The sequence below is a fragment of the Pseudopodoces humilis genome, chromosome 6, assembly GCF_049639895.1.
Source record: "Pseudopodoces humilis isolate 2021_Gansu_Grassland_sample_001 chromosome 6, ASM4963989v1, whole genome shotgun sequence".
Lineage (NCBI taxonomy): Eukaryota > Metazoa > Chordata > Aves > Passeriformes > Paridae > Pseudopodoces > Pseudopodoces humilis.
In genome coordinates this window covers 42,861,236-42,877,295 of record NC_142205.1, presented here as the reverse complement: position 1 = coordinate 42,877,295, position 16,060 = coordinate 42,861,236, and the positions used below count along the sequence as shown (strand labels likewise).

General features: G+C 37.2%; 1 protein-coding gene across 8 annotated transcripts in view; it reads left to right on the top strand.

Annotated features, from left to right (window-relative positions):
* The window catches only part of ARFIP1 (ARF interacting protein 1), a 41,607-nt gene extending 28,133 nt beyond the window's left edge, over window positions 1-13,474 (top strand). For 5 of the 8 annotated variants that reach the window (XM_088056820.1, XM_088056819.1, XM_014263251.2 and 2 more), the window contains 3 exons: window positions 1,046-1,203; window positions 3,299-3,473; window positions 11,161-13,474. In XM_088056820.1, coding sequence (XP_087912946.1) covers window positions 1,046-1,203; window positions 3,299-3,473; window positions 11,161-11,316 — 489 coding nt within the window. In that variant the 3' untranslated portion in view covers window positions 11,317-13,474. The remainder of the gene's footprint in view (window positions 1-1,045; window positions 1,204-3,298; window positions 3,474-11,160) is intronic. The other 3 variants (XM_014263252.2, XM_014263249.2, XM_088056818.1) reach the window with 1 other exon arrangement.
* The last annotated feature ends 2,586 nt before the right edge of the window (window positions 13,475-16,060 follow it).

The window sequence follows — 16,060 nt, the reverse complement described above, 5'->3', positions numbered from 1 at the left end:
GCTCACTTCCACTGCACCTTCTTTTCTAGAGGATTCTTCTCTTACCATTGCCCATTACCCTTACTGTCATGAACTTGTTAACATGAAATATCATTTGGCTCTGGTGTTCATTTTCTGGGCACATGAAAGGAAACTGGGAGAATACAGCACTTCTGAGTCAGTTGTTGGCAGCGTGCAAGCCTAAAAAGACCAAAGTTCCAAATATGAACCTAGAGTGTTTTACAGTCATTACAACTAGGGATTGTACTTTTTTGTGAGAACTCCCATCTGTAGAATACAGAGATGCCATATGGATGACATAGATATAATAATTGGATTCATTTGGCATCCATGCATTAGGAAAATCTTTGCAATCTTGGTCAGCTTACACTGCTGTTAACAGAGAGACATGGACAAACATATATCTAAATGTGACTAGAATGCCTTGGAAATAATTTTGCCCTTGTCCCTTTGAAATTTATGGATGAGCTGCATGAAAAATTTTATTTGCTGTTCATTATCATGCTCTGCTCTTCAATTATTTACAGCCTATTAAACTGTGATAGATGTTGGAGTTTTTTGCAGTGCTTCTTTCCAGAATGTAAGAATAAAACTTAACAGCTAATTAATGCTGTGTGCCCCTGTGAATTTAGTTACATTACTGTATTTAATGTAGCCGTGTCTCTGTTCATATTAAAGCATTACCTAGACAACCATGAGAGATGCTGGATTAAAACCCTGCTGAATGACAATGTGAAAATTGCAGTACCATTTACTTTTAATTATCATTCAAGATATCAGAGTGCAGAAAAATCACATTATAAAATAGGGTTTTACATCATGTGTGGTAACAAAATTGTAAACTATGTTTTACTGATATTGGAGAGATTTTGTAAGAACTGTGAACTAATTATTGTATTGAAATCATATTGATTTAATCATAATCATACCCAAACAGAAGTGAAAGATCTGCCACATCTGTGTTTGCATATTTTTATATAGTTGTTGATGAATGCTATGATTTTAATTGATCTACAGCTTTGTTTTCTCTGTTCTTTGTTTATAGGAGGAGTTTGGCTACAATGCAGATACACAGAAACTTCTAGCTAAAAATGGAGAAACACTTCTCGGGGCTATTAATTTTTTTATTGCCAGTGTGAATACATTGGTGAATAAAACAATTGAGGATACGTTGCTGACTGTGAAACAGTACGAAAGTGCCAGGTAGCTATCCTGTGTCTAGTTCTTTTCCTTGTGAATTAATCCTCAGGAAGCAGACTCTGTATCAGCTTAGGCCTTGTATTTGAGTGACTAACAGATAAAAACCTTGTAACACAGCTCTCATCTAATGAGGGTTTCTGTTTAACTGTAAGTGATTGCACAGATCTTCAAATGTTTTGTACATGTTCCCTTGTAGACTGAATTTTACTTGTTAGCTGTAGGAGTAATTATAGCTGGTTTTTCCCACGTGCTAGATTAAGGTGGCTTTCTAAGTAGCGTGACAGTGGAAGATTAACACTTTTATCCAGCTGCATTGCAATAGGTAAAATAATCTCTTTGACTGAAAGACATTTAGTCTTGTGCCTCTGTTGATGAGCAATGCCCGCAACTCACACTTCAGCTTTTATGCAGAAGTTGGAGGCTTGGTCAAAAAGGGGAAGATAAAACAGAAATTTCTTAGTGAGTGAATAATGGCTTTCCTGCCCTGGAGAAGGTTACTTTTAGGTGTGGAGTAGTCTAAAGCTGGGTTCTCTTTTCCTGCCAGGGACTTGCAGCTCTTTCTGATGAGTTGCTACATTCTGACTTGCATTCACTTACCAGAATTAAGTGCATTACTTTTAATTTGACAAAGGATGTAGTTTATGCATAAAATTTTTTGTGATATTTGGGATTTTTTAGGTCAGAAATTGCAAACTGCTTCAGTTTTGAATTTCTTTCCCCCTCCTCTTTAATTGTTGTGTTCTAATGGTTATTTTTAAACAAAATAGTAAGTCATTCTTTTGATATTTAGGTAAACTTTTTAAGGCATGGAAGGCAGAATTAATGTGTAGATAAGGTATTGCTTATTTTTGACACGTGTTTTTTTTAAAAAAATAATTGGTTCATACATTTTACAGGTATCGGCTTGAAAATTTATGCAAAATATATCTGCTACAATTGTTCTTGTCAGTCATCTTCAATATATGGTTCTTCCCTCCTGAAACACCTTCATTGCTTTCCCTTTCTGTTCACTAAAGAAATCAAATATTTTGCCATTTTAATAAGTCAAATAAATTATATAAAGTTCCTTCACTGACGTGGCAGTTCATCATTTTGCACTGTGAAAGTAGGCTGCATTTATTTCTATGCCTCTCCTTTTCTGTCCCCAGTTGCACTTTAACATTCATCTGTTCAACTCTTCTATCAGCTCTCTATTAGTTTAACAGTTTCCTTTTTGGAATTAAGCCATAAATTACATATAAATCATCAATCATAGCAGCAATGAAAATCAGGAAGAGCCCTGTGAATATTATTCCTTTTACCTCTGAAAAAGCTGTATCTTTCATTTAAGCAGTTACATCAACTGAAAATTGTGTTTTATTACCAGTTTTTTATCCTGATTGTTTCCAGTTTAAGAAATGTCTGTAAAAAAGCATATTTAAAAGGCCAGAAATAGTGTGGCTTTTCCCATTGAAATTGGATATGCTAGGTTCCATTATTTGAGAGCTACAAAAAAGTAGGGAAGGAGGAGTGATGCTTTGGGCAAGGCTGCACCATCTTTTTGCAGTCTGTTTTTCCATAGGACAGACAAGTTCTCAGAAAAGTATTTGTGGAAGGGCTATGAAACTGTCCAGCTAACACATATGGAGAGGCCTGGAGCATGCGGAAAATGCTTTAGGCCAGAGTTTGGTGTAAGTGACCTGTTGCTCGAAACACCAGATTAAAGGGGGTGTCGTACTTGTGGTGTGCCTCTTACTCTCAACATAAACTCTCCAGTGAATTGATTCAACAACAGAAGAATGACCTGAAAAATATTTGATACTTTTTCTGGGTTAGTAGGTTGAGATGTCCCAGGAAAAGCTCTGACTACTGAAGCCTGTACAAAACAAGGCTGAGAGCATGTTGGCCGACAGGAGCAGAAAAGGGAGGGTGCTTGTTGAGGCAGTTTTATACAATGTGCTTCAGTGTGGGTTTGCTTGATAAATAGAAGGAGAAAAAAACTTGCCCAGGTTTTTTTCTGTACTTAACTGTTTTGTTCATCTTCTGTTGTATATGTGAAGTCAATTTTGAGGCACTGCCCTTAGATGGCTCTTTTTTCCATTCTCCTCTTTCTTATCAGGATTGAATACGATGCTTATCGAACAGACCTGGAAGAGCTGAATCTTGGCCCTCGTGATGCAAACACTCTGCCAAAGATTGAACAATCACAGCAACTGTTTCAAGTGCATAAAGAGAAATACGACAAAATGCGTAATGACGTGTCTATCAAATTGAAATTTTTGGAAGAAAATAAGGTAAGCTACAACTCATGTTATGTTTAGGAGATTTGTTCTAGAAGCTACTGCTTTCTAGACATATTTTAAGTTGTTACATCTTGAAATATGTATTCATCTAAAAGTAGAACGAGTGAGGAAAATAAGCTGAATTTTCTGAGTTCATTCTGTATCACTGGAGGACGCGCTTTTAGAACACGCAGCTTTAGAAGTCCCTAATCAAACTGCTCCAGCTACAAATGACAAATACTGTGGCAGCAAGTATTTCTTGTTGTTACAGGAGGTTTCAAGTTTGCAAAAGTACTACTTTTCCAGTTTACCACATTTAATGGTTAAATGAGTCACATAGTTACTGATTTAATATTCAGAGTAATACATACATTTGGCAACATTGTCGCAGAGGTTATACACAAAGTGACAGAACTATGAAGAGGTTTCTTCAAAATTAAGCCTTCTTTAAGAATTTGAAATGAGAAGTACTACTTTCTGTAATTAATGCCCTTATAGTTTCTTAATTTAAAACAGGACTCTTGAACTGTTGGTTTGAAGGGTGGGGTTTTTTTTATGTGTTTATTTCAACCCTACCATTTCATCTATAACCTCTTAATGATGGGATTCTTACCCTTCTTATTCTACCGGGCAAAAATAAAACTGCCATACAAAACTTTTAAACTGTCGTTTCTTTAATAAATAAGTCTGTTCAAATTGTCTCTATTAGATGTGAAAATTATGGTCATTCAAGGTCTGATTTTTGTTCATACTCATGGCAAATGAGTTGGTTATAGTCATGTGTGGCTGTATTTCCCATGTTTTCAGAGGAAAGAAAACGTGATTAAAACTTACATAGGTGATAGTTGTCAGTTTATCCAGGATTAACATTATCAGTGGATTAACATTTTCAGTATGGGTTGATTAATGTATTTTAAAAATTTAAACATGGGTAACAGCAGCCTGTCAAAGAATACATGACTGGCCCCACATGACAATAGTAAACCATACTTCTTGCAGGGAAGGAGGAAACTTTAATGGAAAAATCATGGGAACAAGCTAAACCAATTAAAATGGATTATTATTTTGTATTCTTGAATACATTGTCACATATTCAGTTGCATCGGCTTCTTAGAATAAAGATGGGGATCACGGAAGAAACGTGAGCCATCAACAGGTGATAAGAAAAAGACCAAGAAAATAAACAAACTTTTTGGTTTCCAAAACAATATATGCTTAAAACGGCTCCTGAGCACTGTTCCTTTGTATGCACATCTGCATTAGGACTTCCTGGTCTGGAATCACACAGCCATCAAAAGTTGGCTTTATGATGGACCAGAACGTCAGGTGACTAAAAAACTGGCATTGGCCTGACTTTATTTCTGGTTCTTGCTGGAAAAATTGGACGATAGAAGGATAGAAAAAATTCATATTGAAGTTAATTTTCTTGAAGAAGCTGACATTTAATCTAAATGTTGATACTGATTCTCAAATTAGAAAATGCTGCTGAGAACTGGGTTTTAAAAACTATGCTAGGTTGAAAACAGGTATGCTGAAGGTATCTTCCTACTCTCCCCACCTTTGTTTTCTTCTCTTTGTACTACCACTACAAAGTACCTCTCTTAAAATGGTTTAATCCTTCCAGCTCATATCTGTACAAGAATTCTGGTGCTTAAACTCAAATTAGTTTAAAATAGGACTTACCCTGCTTCCTCATGGTTTCCATTATCTATATAACACACTTATCAATTTGTGTTTATATGTATGGGTAAGCTTCAGAGCAAAAGCATTTTATTTCCATCTTATGCAAAACATGTCTCTGTAATTTTTTTCAAACTAAATTAGATAGTTTAGGGAACACTGAAGAAGTTGTCTTCCTAGTGACAGTCTTGAATTAGACCAGGCATCCTGTTAGCAGTCACAGCCTACAAATTGTTTCTGAAAGACATTGTTTTTTCCTTCCTGCCTTTTAGATTAATACAGTAGGGAATCTACATGCTTAAGCCTTTTTATCAGTGGTTGACATTTCTCAGTTTTGACACTAGAGATGTAAAAATATTTACTAAAGGGTGTGTGTAATTTTGTCCCCAAATGAGCTATAGAAAGGACTTCCTTTACACTTAAATACAGGCTTAAATATAATTATCTGCTGAGAGCTTTTCTGAGGTAAGCTTTACTTTATTTTTTTCTGTTTATTGTGTAAGATGACATTTTGTCATTGTGGCAATAGTTTGAAGTGAGTGAAAGAAGCAGCTTATCCTGTAGTGTAGGAGTAGCAGGTAGGATGGCTTGTGCTTGCCTTGGAGAAGAAGGACATAAACTGATGGAGAAGCAGTGGAAAAGGAAAGTGTTGCTGTTTTCATCAGGGTCCCTGCTCAGAGGCACAGAGCAGCAGAGTATGAACCTTGCAGTGCAGTGGCCTTGGACAGAAAAGCTCAGTCTCTGGTTTGCAAATCCTTTGTTTCCTGTGGCTGAGAGCGCTGGCACAGAAGCACTGCCTTTTACACTTCAGCTGCCTTTCTAAAAAAAGAAAAAGTGTAAGAAAGGAGCAGGAGCAGCAACAATTCTGTGCTGTCTGCGCTTGGTGGTGTATTTCTGTAAAGTACTGGTTCCCAGCATAAAGTGAGCATTCAAGTTTTTATAATGGCTGTAGGTGAAGAGAACTTTGTTTTCTGAGCAAATACACTCAGTCTCATCTCCTGACGAGAATCTGTTTTCAGGAGAATAGCTACTGGAAGAAAGGGAGCATTTGATATTCCAGGAGGAGCAGAAAGAGAGACCAGGAGAATCTTTGCAGAGTTCCTGTGTAACATGGGTTGGTAGGACTGAGATGGGTCCCACAGGTTGTGTGATAACATTTCTTAATTAAGTGCAGAGATCAGATACAGAACAGAATAAATCTGAAACGACTTTTTAGTTCAGGTTTTCCCTGTTCTTGCTGTTTATGGCAGCATAAATCCATTGGTTCAGTCAGGAGCAGTTCAGCTATCAGCAGTGTGTTCCTAGTAAATGGTGGTGCAAAGAACCTCTGAAGCCAGTTTAACTGGCTGGTGGGCTCCAGTTGGTCTGTGTTGCTGCAAATGTCACCAAAGAACCCATAATCTAGATGGCCCTATCTAGGTTTTCCCTATATTGGGAAAAGGCATCACATGATTGCAGTCTCTTTGTGCCTGTTCTACTCAGTTCATATGTTAATATTTCAATTAAAAGTCTTCAAAGGCTCAGAGAGCTGCATTTACAGTAAAGCTGGAATTGCAACTTTCTGTCTGTAAAACCAAGATACACAAGATTTCTATTTACTTTTATTACAACATTTGATCTTGAGGTTAGAACTCATTTTTCTTAATGCTGATAGAAAGTTTTATCGTTGCTATCCCCAGCTGGCAGAGTTCTGTTGAAGTTGGTAGCATTTGCTAATGACTATAAGAATAATTGCATTCAAAATCTGCATCTTACAAATAGTTAAATTTTTTTCAAATAAAGATGGTGGCCCATTCTTAACTCAAATATTTCTGTCATTTCTGAAAATAGTTTTAGAAGGTTTTGTCCTTTTGAGGAAAAAGCCCTGTTACTCTTGGATGCACTTGAGAAATGTCAAATACCATTCTATGTAGAGAAGGAAATTGACTGCACTTCTTTGAGTTGTACTTCAGGAGTTTGATTCTTAAATGCTTACATCTACAAAAGAAAGCAGTCTGCAATGCAGTGGAGACCCAGATGATAAAACTGTTTAGACTAAGTATCTTCAAAGTAAGATAGCTGGGAGAAAGGATTGTGATGGGTGTGAGGAGGTACAAACTCATAGAAAGACTGGAAGAAATGCTGTATTTTTGGTCATTGAGATGGCTGAAACAGGTTGAATGAGGAGGGTGTAAAGAAATACACACATATTGTGCCACAGAAAATGCAGTGTTCAGAGGGAGGTGGAGAAAGAAGACATTATTTAGAAAGAACTGAAATGCTAAGAGCATCCATATGGAAAGTCAAATCCAACCTATATTATCTTCCCTTTATGATACTTAAGTCTCCTGTGTAGGTTGTGTCTGGTTTTCATCCTTATGTTTTCATCCACAAAGTTCAGTTTTGTTTTGAGATATGTTTGCCAATTATATTAGAGTGCTCACTCTGCTTATAATTAGGAACAAATAGATAGTTATGTAATATGTAGTTAATTAAACAGGAACAAAGATTTTAACTGTTGTTCAACTCTAAAGCACAATGTCTTTTTGACAGCTGTGTTAGTCATACATTGGAACCTGTATTTTAGCAGCATACCATTAGTATTCTTAGATTGAGGCAAATCTTCAAACACTCCTTTTCTGGAATTGGTGCTACAGCTTGGTGACCAAGAGTTGGCCTTTACTGCTGTAATCTGACAATTGTTTCAAGGCTTTGCTGCCAAAAAAATGTGATCCCTTCATCCTCCCCTTTCCACCCTATTGCCTTCTCTCTAGTGTTTGAAAGTGTTTTTGCAGCTGTGTAGAGAATCAGATTGGGGAACTGATCCAGGTTAAAGTAGATATGTTGCTGTCTGCTTAATTTTTATCTAGATTGTTCTCTGATCCAACTGACTACGTATCTGCATGAATGTTTTGCCAACAGAGGGCTAAGGTGAAATACAGTGTGGAAGTTGGAGTCAGTGACTGGATATGGGAATGGGCAAGGTACTTTCCCATTCCCCAAGCTGGAGTGAGATTCTTTCATGGGAAAAGTGGGTAAATTTGAACTTGGTTTCAAATGAATAGTTGGTGTCCAGTCTTTAGCAGTGGTTGCAGGTGGCTTTCCTGTGGACATTGGGTGTTTTGAGGTGTTACAGCTTTTTGCTTTGCTGGCTGCTGCTGCATACTAGAACTTGTTTGTACAGTGTCAGTTTAAGTGGTGTTTTTCTAGAAAAACTTTATTTTAAGTTTCTTGAATGAAGCTGTGGAAAAGAAGATCCCACCATCACTTTTGGGATTCATTTAGCAATTAGCTTCTGAAGGAGGAGAGTAGAAGCTGTAACAGTTTGAACCTCTGCAACCAGTTTGATAACAATCACAAAATTTATACCACAATGATCCAGGGGATAGAACCTCATACAATGAGGTAGCTTTAGTAGTTCAAAAAAACCCTCCAAAACAAAATGTATTTTTTCAGTCCAAATTATCTGCCTCTACACTGTCAGTTCCTGCCTCTGTGTGTGTGTGTGCATGCACATCCTTGAGCCTAAGCCTGACTGAATTTTTAAAATTATCAGAAGATTTTGGGGCAGTTCACAGAAGGTTTCTGTTCAAAGCTACCCTAACAAAGTTCCAAATATAGTCTCAGAATGATGAACTTGGGCTGGGATAGGAGGTTCATTACCCCTGTTTTATTTGAGTTCCTAAAACTCTTGTAGCATTTTAATAATATGCTGTAACAGTGAGTGTACTTCTCTGTAGAATTCCTGGCTTGGATTGCATGAAGTCTTGCATGTCAGTGATGAAAGAATCTGCTCAAGAAAAGCACCATTCTTTCTATCTAAACTTTTAAAAGCAAACCCTTAATGTTTTTGTGACATTTTCCACTTGTAAAGTGTAATATTTTGGTAATTAATATTTTTATATGTTATATACCTGTCTGCCCACATAAACTGAAGAAGAGGCCATCTTTTATGACTCATTTGAACTCTGTTTGAACAAGTGTAGTTAGCTAAATCCTGTATCTCCTAGATGTTAAAATGTCTGTATGTGATAAATTCTGTAAATTCTTTTGTGAGTGAAAAAAAATTTCATCTCAAGGTATAATGGAAATTCCTTTCACACCTCTCATATATTTTCTTGAAGAACGTTTTGGTGGAATAAAATATCATTTTACACTGTTAATGAGACAAAAAGGCTGTTCTTTGGCATGTATTTGCATAAATTAACCTGAATTATTAGGGGAAACATAGGGAGAAAACATAGGAATTCCTGTTTTCAGATTGTCAGAGTAATTTAGATGAACTTTTGGGCCAGCAAAGGACAGATTATCTGTTAATTTTTGAATTGAACCTGCTATTCAGTTTAAAAAATAATAAATAAATAATTTTTATATATATTTTTATATATTCCTGCAGGGATACACATACACACAATGCTCAGTTCTTTTTTCTCAAGGAATTTTAAAAATATATTTATTACATTTCTGAATAAATGTTGCACTCTTCGGGTGTCATAGCGTGTCAAATATAATGGTGGAGGGTAAATTAGAGATCTTTCTTTAATGAAGATGACAAGAATTTCTGTATTGAGTTGCATGCATGTCAGAGAAGCACAGTAGGCAATAACAAATAACCTGTTAAAACAGGCATGGCCCATTGATGGGGATAGGCCAAACCTGGCCCAAAGACAGTTTTGATTCCCAGCATGACAGAAGTAGACTGTCCCTTGTGGATTGTGCTGAGAGATGGGACAGTGATCTAAAATTTGAGTAGAGAAAGCTTAATCTTTTACCTCCCTCACCTTCCCTTGGGGTCACTCAGTCACCTTATTCCTCTGTTCCCGTCTATGTTGGCTGCTGCTGCTGGGCTCAACCTTGTAGGCTGGAAACAGGTACAGGGCCACCACTACTGTGGGGATTTGGGGTCTGACACAAGAGTAAGGTGGTGCTGGGCTGAGAATACGCTCAGGAATGAAAAGAACAGGGTTTGGCTGCAGGAGAAACTGGACAGATGCCTTTCAGCATACTGCTGTGTCGCCCTGAAAACTCAGACTTTCGATCTTGTTTACATAATTTCTAAGAACTTTCCCAGGACAGTGACTGTAAACATAGATATGTATACATTCTTTCTGATACACGTCTTTTGATGGACGTCTCTCACGACCAGTGTGATTGGAAAGGTGGTAACCTAACTATCCAATCCCTGGTCATTGCCGAGAATCTATAAATACTGAAGCTGTAAGAATAAAACCAGTTTTTTCCCTGTCATACGGGAGCCGTGTCTGTGTGAGTCATTGCACGTCCTACAGCGACACTGCTGTCCATTCACAACTTCAGGTCTTCTGGTGTGCTAGGATGGAAATGTAACATTTGTTTAACTTGGCTTCATCAGTGAGGCTGTAGCTCGTTATCATAGACAAGGCTGGAAGAGAAAAACGGTGGTGCCCTCCAGCTGCCTTTGTGCTCTTCTCCCCGGGTTTTGGTTGCTGCTGTGACAGGTGTATTTCATGACTACTTTGACTTTGCACAAATGTTAGAGTTGAGATATTGACAAAGTGCTGTAAATAAGCTTGTGTTACAGGAGATGGGCAAGAAATATTGTTGGGAGGAGGACATCAGTTTAATTTGATTTAGGCGTCCGTGAGCTGGAAAGGGGGGCAAACGCATGAACTGCACGCTCAGATAATGCCCTTGCCATGTACTGTTTCAGGGAGGTCCATGTGGCCTGCAGGCACGTATCTTAGAGGTTTGGCATCTAATTTCAAGGCATCAAGTACTTGTAATCAAGTGTTTGATATTTGATAACATTATGCTGTTTACTGAATTATGTTTGCTTTGTGCATGCTGAGTTGGTATTGACTGTTAAACACACTTTATGAAAACTCTGAATCACTTTAATGTTAAAGAAATTCATATTTGCATTTCATATCTGTATTTTTAAGCTTTTGTCAAATAAATCTATAGGAAGTCTGAGAATTTCAAATACATCTATTTTGTTATAACTGACCTATGATGATGTTAACATCAGCCTCCTCATCTATGTCTCTCTCCTTGCCTGCAGGTGAAGGTATTGCACAATCAGCTTGTTCTGTTCCACAATGCCATTGCGGCGTACTTTGCTGGCAATCAAAAGCAGCTTGAACAGACACTTAAACAGTTCCACATCAAATTGAAAACTCCTGGAGCAGATGCCCCGTCCTGGCTTGAAGAACAGTAATCAGATCATAGAAGAGGACCCAATGTTAACCTAAAATTCTTTAAATCTAAGAATAATTAAGGGTTGGGGTTGAAGGACTGTTGTAGTGATTCTTGAATGGACAGCTTTAATTTTTTTCCCCTTTTATAATACTGTAAAACTGAATTTGATAGGAAAGTGGGCGACTTTAAGGTAACCAAACATAATTTCTGTAATTTCAAATATGGAGCACTCCTTTTGTATGTAAAGGTTGGCGGTTATTTCTGTAACTGGGATAGGGGAGGGAAGGAGGGAGGGGAAACAAAACTATTATAGATTTGCACTGACAAATGATGCTTGTGATTTCTGGTATTTTGGTGGCTAGTCAAAATATTTCCAAATGGAGGTTTACATGATTTGTACCAACATCTGGTATTTTATAGATGAATATAGAAAACATCTTTAATAATTTTCATATGACTTTTAAAAAGGAGAAAGTTAAAATAATATTTTGCAGATGAATAATATAAGGCCTATATGTGATACCCACATTTAAGTCAGCAGTAGCAGATGGCTCATTGACAAGTGGAATTGCAGCAAATGCCTTTTTCTAAAATGTACCTTTCCATCAAAGGGTTAAAAAACCAAACAAAAACACTAAAGCAAGAATCACTGTCAATCTGAGGCTTCTGAGCACACATTTTTGCTTTGCACCAAGTGGTTTGCTGAGTAAGGCCAACCATTAAATGTACTGATTTCATTTAAAACGTTTCTTTCTCTATGAAACAAATGCCGTACTAGCCTTAAATCACAGGTATGTGCCTTTTTATAAGATAGTATTTTCCACCAGTGTACATAATCTAAGAACCCTTTCATGTAATAGTTTGTCAGTTCCCAACAAGGGGAAGACGACTGTGTAAATGCTGTGTCATTGTACACTTAGAGCAAATTAAAACTTTAGTTAAATTTCATGGACAGGTGAGAGAAAATTAAGCCAGTATGTTTTTTCTGTTTAATTGAAAAGCATACTTCAGTAATGGGAGTAAAATGGAGGGCACATTTTTAATTTCTTCATCATTTCTGTAGTCCTTAAATGTAAAATTATATGTCCATTTTATCACAGACATTTTAAATGCAATATATTGGAGTCCTCATTTGCACATGTTATGTTGCTTTATGTTATATTAAGTAAAATGAAATACTTCAAATATGTTATTTACAATGGTATGGATTGTATGATTTATGTACTGTACGTTCAAACACTTCTCAGCTGACATTCTTGAAGTTTTCAGTACTTAACACAACTGTAATGTAACAGTAAATCAAACTTTTTAATCATTCCTCATTAAATTCTTGGCCTGACAGAGCCTTCTTTATGTTTTTGTTCTGTCAGAATCTCTTGTAATAGCTCAGTTACGTTCCCTAGAATGTATATCCTATGTGAATTTTGTATTCATATTAAACGTGTTTGCAGTCAAACTTTCTTGACTTGTAATGGTTAAAAGTAGAAGGGAGTTTCTGCAGAGAAAGCTTAGTCCTGGTTTTGTGAGTTGTCACCCCTGCCCAAGAATATCTCATAAAGCAGTGCTAGTAGTGATGCTGTTTTAACAGTGGGCAAGTTCAACTGGAAAGTAAATCCATAGTGAAGCAAATCTTTCAATAAATGTGAGTTTCAACTTGAACTTCTAAAGGAAATAAAATTTCATTTACAATTCTTATGAAGCCATTGGCTTCCACTGAATCCTGGCACACGTGTGGTATGACAGTGCAGGGAAAGTTGAGCTGGGAAATGCATTATTGCAGGGGTGAAGAATGCAAACCCACCGACCACAACTGAAGTATCAGCTTTCAGAACACTAGGAAAAGGGTGCATGAGGAACATGTGCTCTTGGTTTCTCCCTCAGATTCACGTGTCTCCTGCCTAGGATCGCTGCTGCTCAGAAGGAACTCAACAGTCAGAAATGACGAGTGAACTTCTAACGAGTGAACTTGAATCTGCAGTTGCCTTAAGAAAGACTGACCGATGTGGCATTGTGTAACCCTCAAACTTTTGCAATGGCTTAAAATTGCTGGAAGAAAAGGTGGGACCAAAGAGATTACTTGCTAAAACCTGTCTATGTATTGTTTAATACCAGGGGGAAGGAAAAATTACTGTCATTTTGCTCAGCAAAGCAATTGTTCTAATGGGTAACCTCAGTGAGGAGGGTTCTCTATTCAGGTGATCAGTAGGTTATTAAACTGATAGTAGCCTGCTGTAGTACTGTAACTTTCTTTGTCACTGCTCAAATACATGTGCTTATGAAATAATTCAAGCTCTTACTTATATTTAAAATTAGCTTTTTAGATCTAACCAAATTTAGAAACTTGTATCAAGAGATTGTAATAGAAAAGACACTTCAGCATTTCCAATGGGAAGTAATTATGGTTGTCAGGCATTCTGATTCTTGCAAAAAAGCATTATAAATATCTTGAGGTTGTAATGTGACCTGTATCTAAGTGAACAGTTGTCAGGATGGGGTGTTTTTGTTGTTTGTAGAGGAGGCCAGACCCACCTAGTAGAGACTTGTCTGTGAAAGATTTCATCTGTTAACAAATTGTTACATTATTGCTTACAGTGTTGTGTGAGGTTTCATAGAAGAACTCAAAGAAACTAACATTTTCAGATATGCTGTTCCAGCTGCTGTACCAGAGACTTGGGGAGCTGTTTTGACTTTCAGTGATCATACTATAAGTTATCCATACTCCTGGCTTGTTTGAAACTCGTTGCTGCTGTTGTTTTGTTCATCTGAATTCTACAGCTTTTTTTTCTCTAAAAATGCTCTTTGGCCTACTTCATGCATTGACAAGCCCCTTACAAAGAACCTTTCTAGTTACAAAATGTATTTGTATTTTTATTTGGAAAGAGATCTACACAAGCAGAGTATAGTAACACACCAACATCATTAAAATAACAGCCTTTTTTCAATCTTCAGTCAACTGGTTTTCCCAGAAACCTTATCTCTAGTCTGTCTGTCCTTTCAAAAATGATCAAAGTAATGTAAAAGGAAAGCTAAATGTTCACTTTAAATCTGTTTTGAGCTGAATGGGGAGCATATTTGCTTTTTATGTTTTGCTTATCTGCTCTTGTTCCTTGTTGTGGTGTTAGAAGTGTAAAGTATTGTAATTATTTAGAATTCCTCATCTACAATTATCTTTAGGTTTGGGGTCTTTTTTAGTCTGGTTACCTTTTCTGTGTTGCATGCTTGGTGTAAGGGTTGTACTAGTCACAAAAGTTTTTATATTAGTCACGAATCTTATCATATTTTGTGGTAACTCCCACCCTAAAATTACCAAACTACTCGCTCAGTGTCAAATGGAAAGGTGTATTTTTCATTACTGGAAGATCTTTATTAGACAGAGGAATTCACTGCTGCTTGGTTTATATTTCTCTCACTTCTTACTATTTGGCCTTGTTAGTCACTTTTTGACATCTTTATGTTATTTCTAGTTGCTTTGTTGTTAAAGCTAGGGATACATAGAAAACAGTTCTGTGTCTGTGACAATGCTCTTGTTCACCTCTCTACACCTGTTTTGACCAACATCCTTCCTCGTCATTTCTACAAGTCTTGTGTGGAAACCAAAAGGCCAGGAAGATGGGGAGTGTTCACATGTTTTTGTCATTGTGGCAATAGTTTGAAGTGAGTGAAAGAAGCAGCTTATCCTGTAGTGTAGGAGTAGCAGGTAGGATGGCTTGTGCTTGCCTTGGAGAAGAAGGACATAAACTGATGGAGAAGCAGTGGAAAAGGAAAGTGTTGCTGTTTTCATCAGGGTCCCTGCTCAGAGGCACAGAGCAGCAGAGTATGAACCTTGCAGTGCAGTGGCCTTGGACAGAAAAGCTCAGTCTCTGGTTTGCAAATCCTTTGTTTCCTGTGGCTGAGAGCGCTGGCACAGAAGCACTGCCTTTTACACTTCAGCTGCCTTTCTAAAAAAAGAAAAAGTGTAAGAAAGGAGCAGGAGCAGCAACAATTCTGTGCTGTCTGCGCTTGGTGGTGTATTTCTGTAAAGTACTGGTTCCCAGCATAAAGTGAGCATTCAAGTTTTTATAATGGCTGTAGGTGAAGAGAACTTTGTTTTCTGAGCAAATACACTCAGTCTCATCTCCTGACGAGAATCTGTTTTCAGGAGAATAGCTACTGGAAGAAAGGGAGCATTTGATATTCCAGGAGGAGCAGAAAGAGAGACCAGGAGAATCTTTGCAGAGTTCCTGTGTAACATGGGTTGGTAGGACTGAGATGGGTCCCACAGGTTGTGTGATAACATTTCTTAATTAAGTGCAGAGATCAGATACAGAACAGAATAAATCTGAAACGACTTTTTAGTTCAGGTTTTCCCTGTTCTTGCTGTTTATGGCAGCATAAATCCATTGGTTCAGTCAGGAGCAGTTCAGCTATCAGCAGTGTGTTCCGAGTACTTAAAAAATAGTTTGTCTTACTGTGCTAATTAAACAATTGTACATCTTGATGCCTTTTAAAGAATACTAAGGGCTGTAAATTCAAGCACTTAAGAGCTAAATAGTGCTAAAAACTGGTGTTGCCTGTTCAGGTTTGATTTGCTTTTCTTACATATGCATATGCATCATGCTAATTTTATGTGATGGCTGTAATTAATTGTGGGGTTTTGTTTTGAGAGCTTAACTAATAGAGTGCTTAATTTTGAACCCAAATATAACTTGGTTTTAATGTGACAGGAGTGTCACAATTAACTTTTTTCCTCCCTTTGTCCAAACCCTGTAGAATTGAGGGGTTGT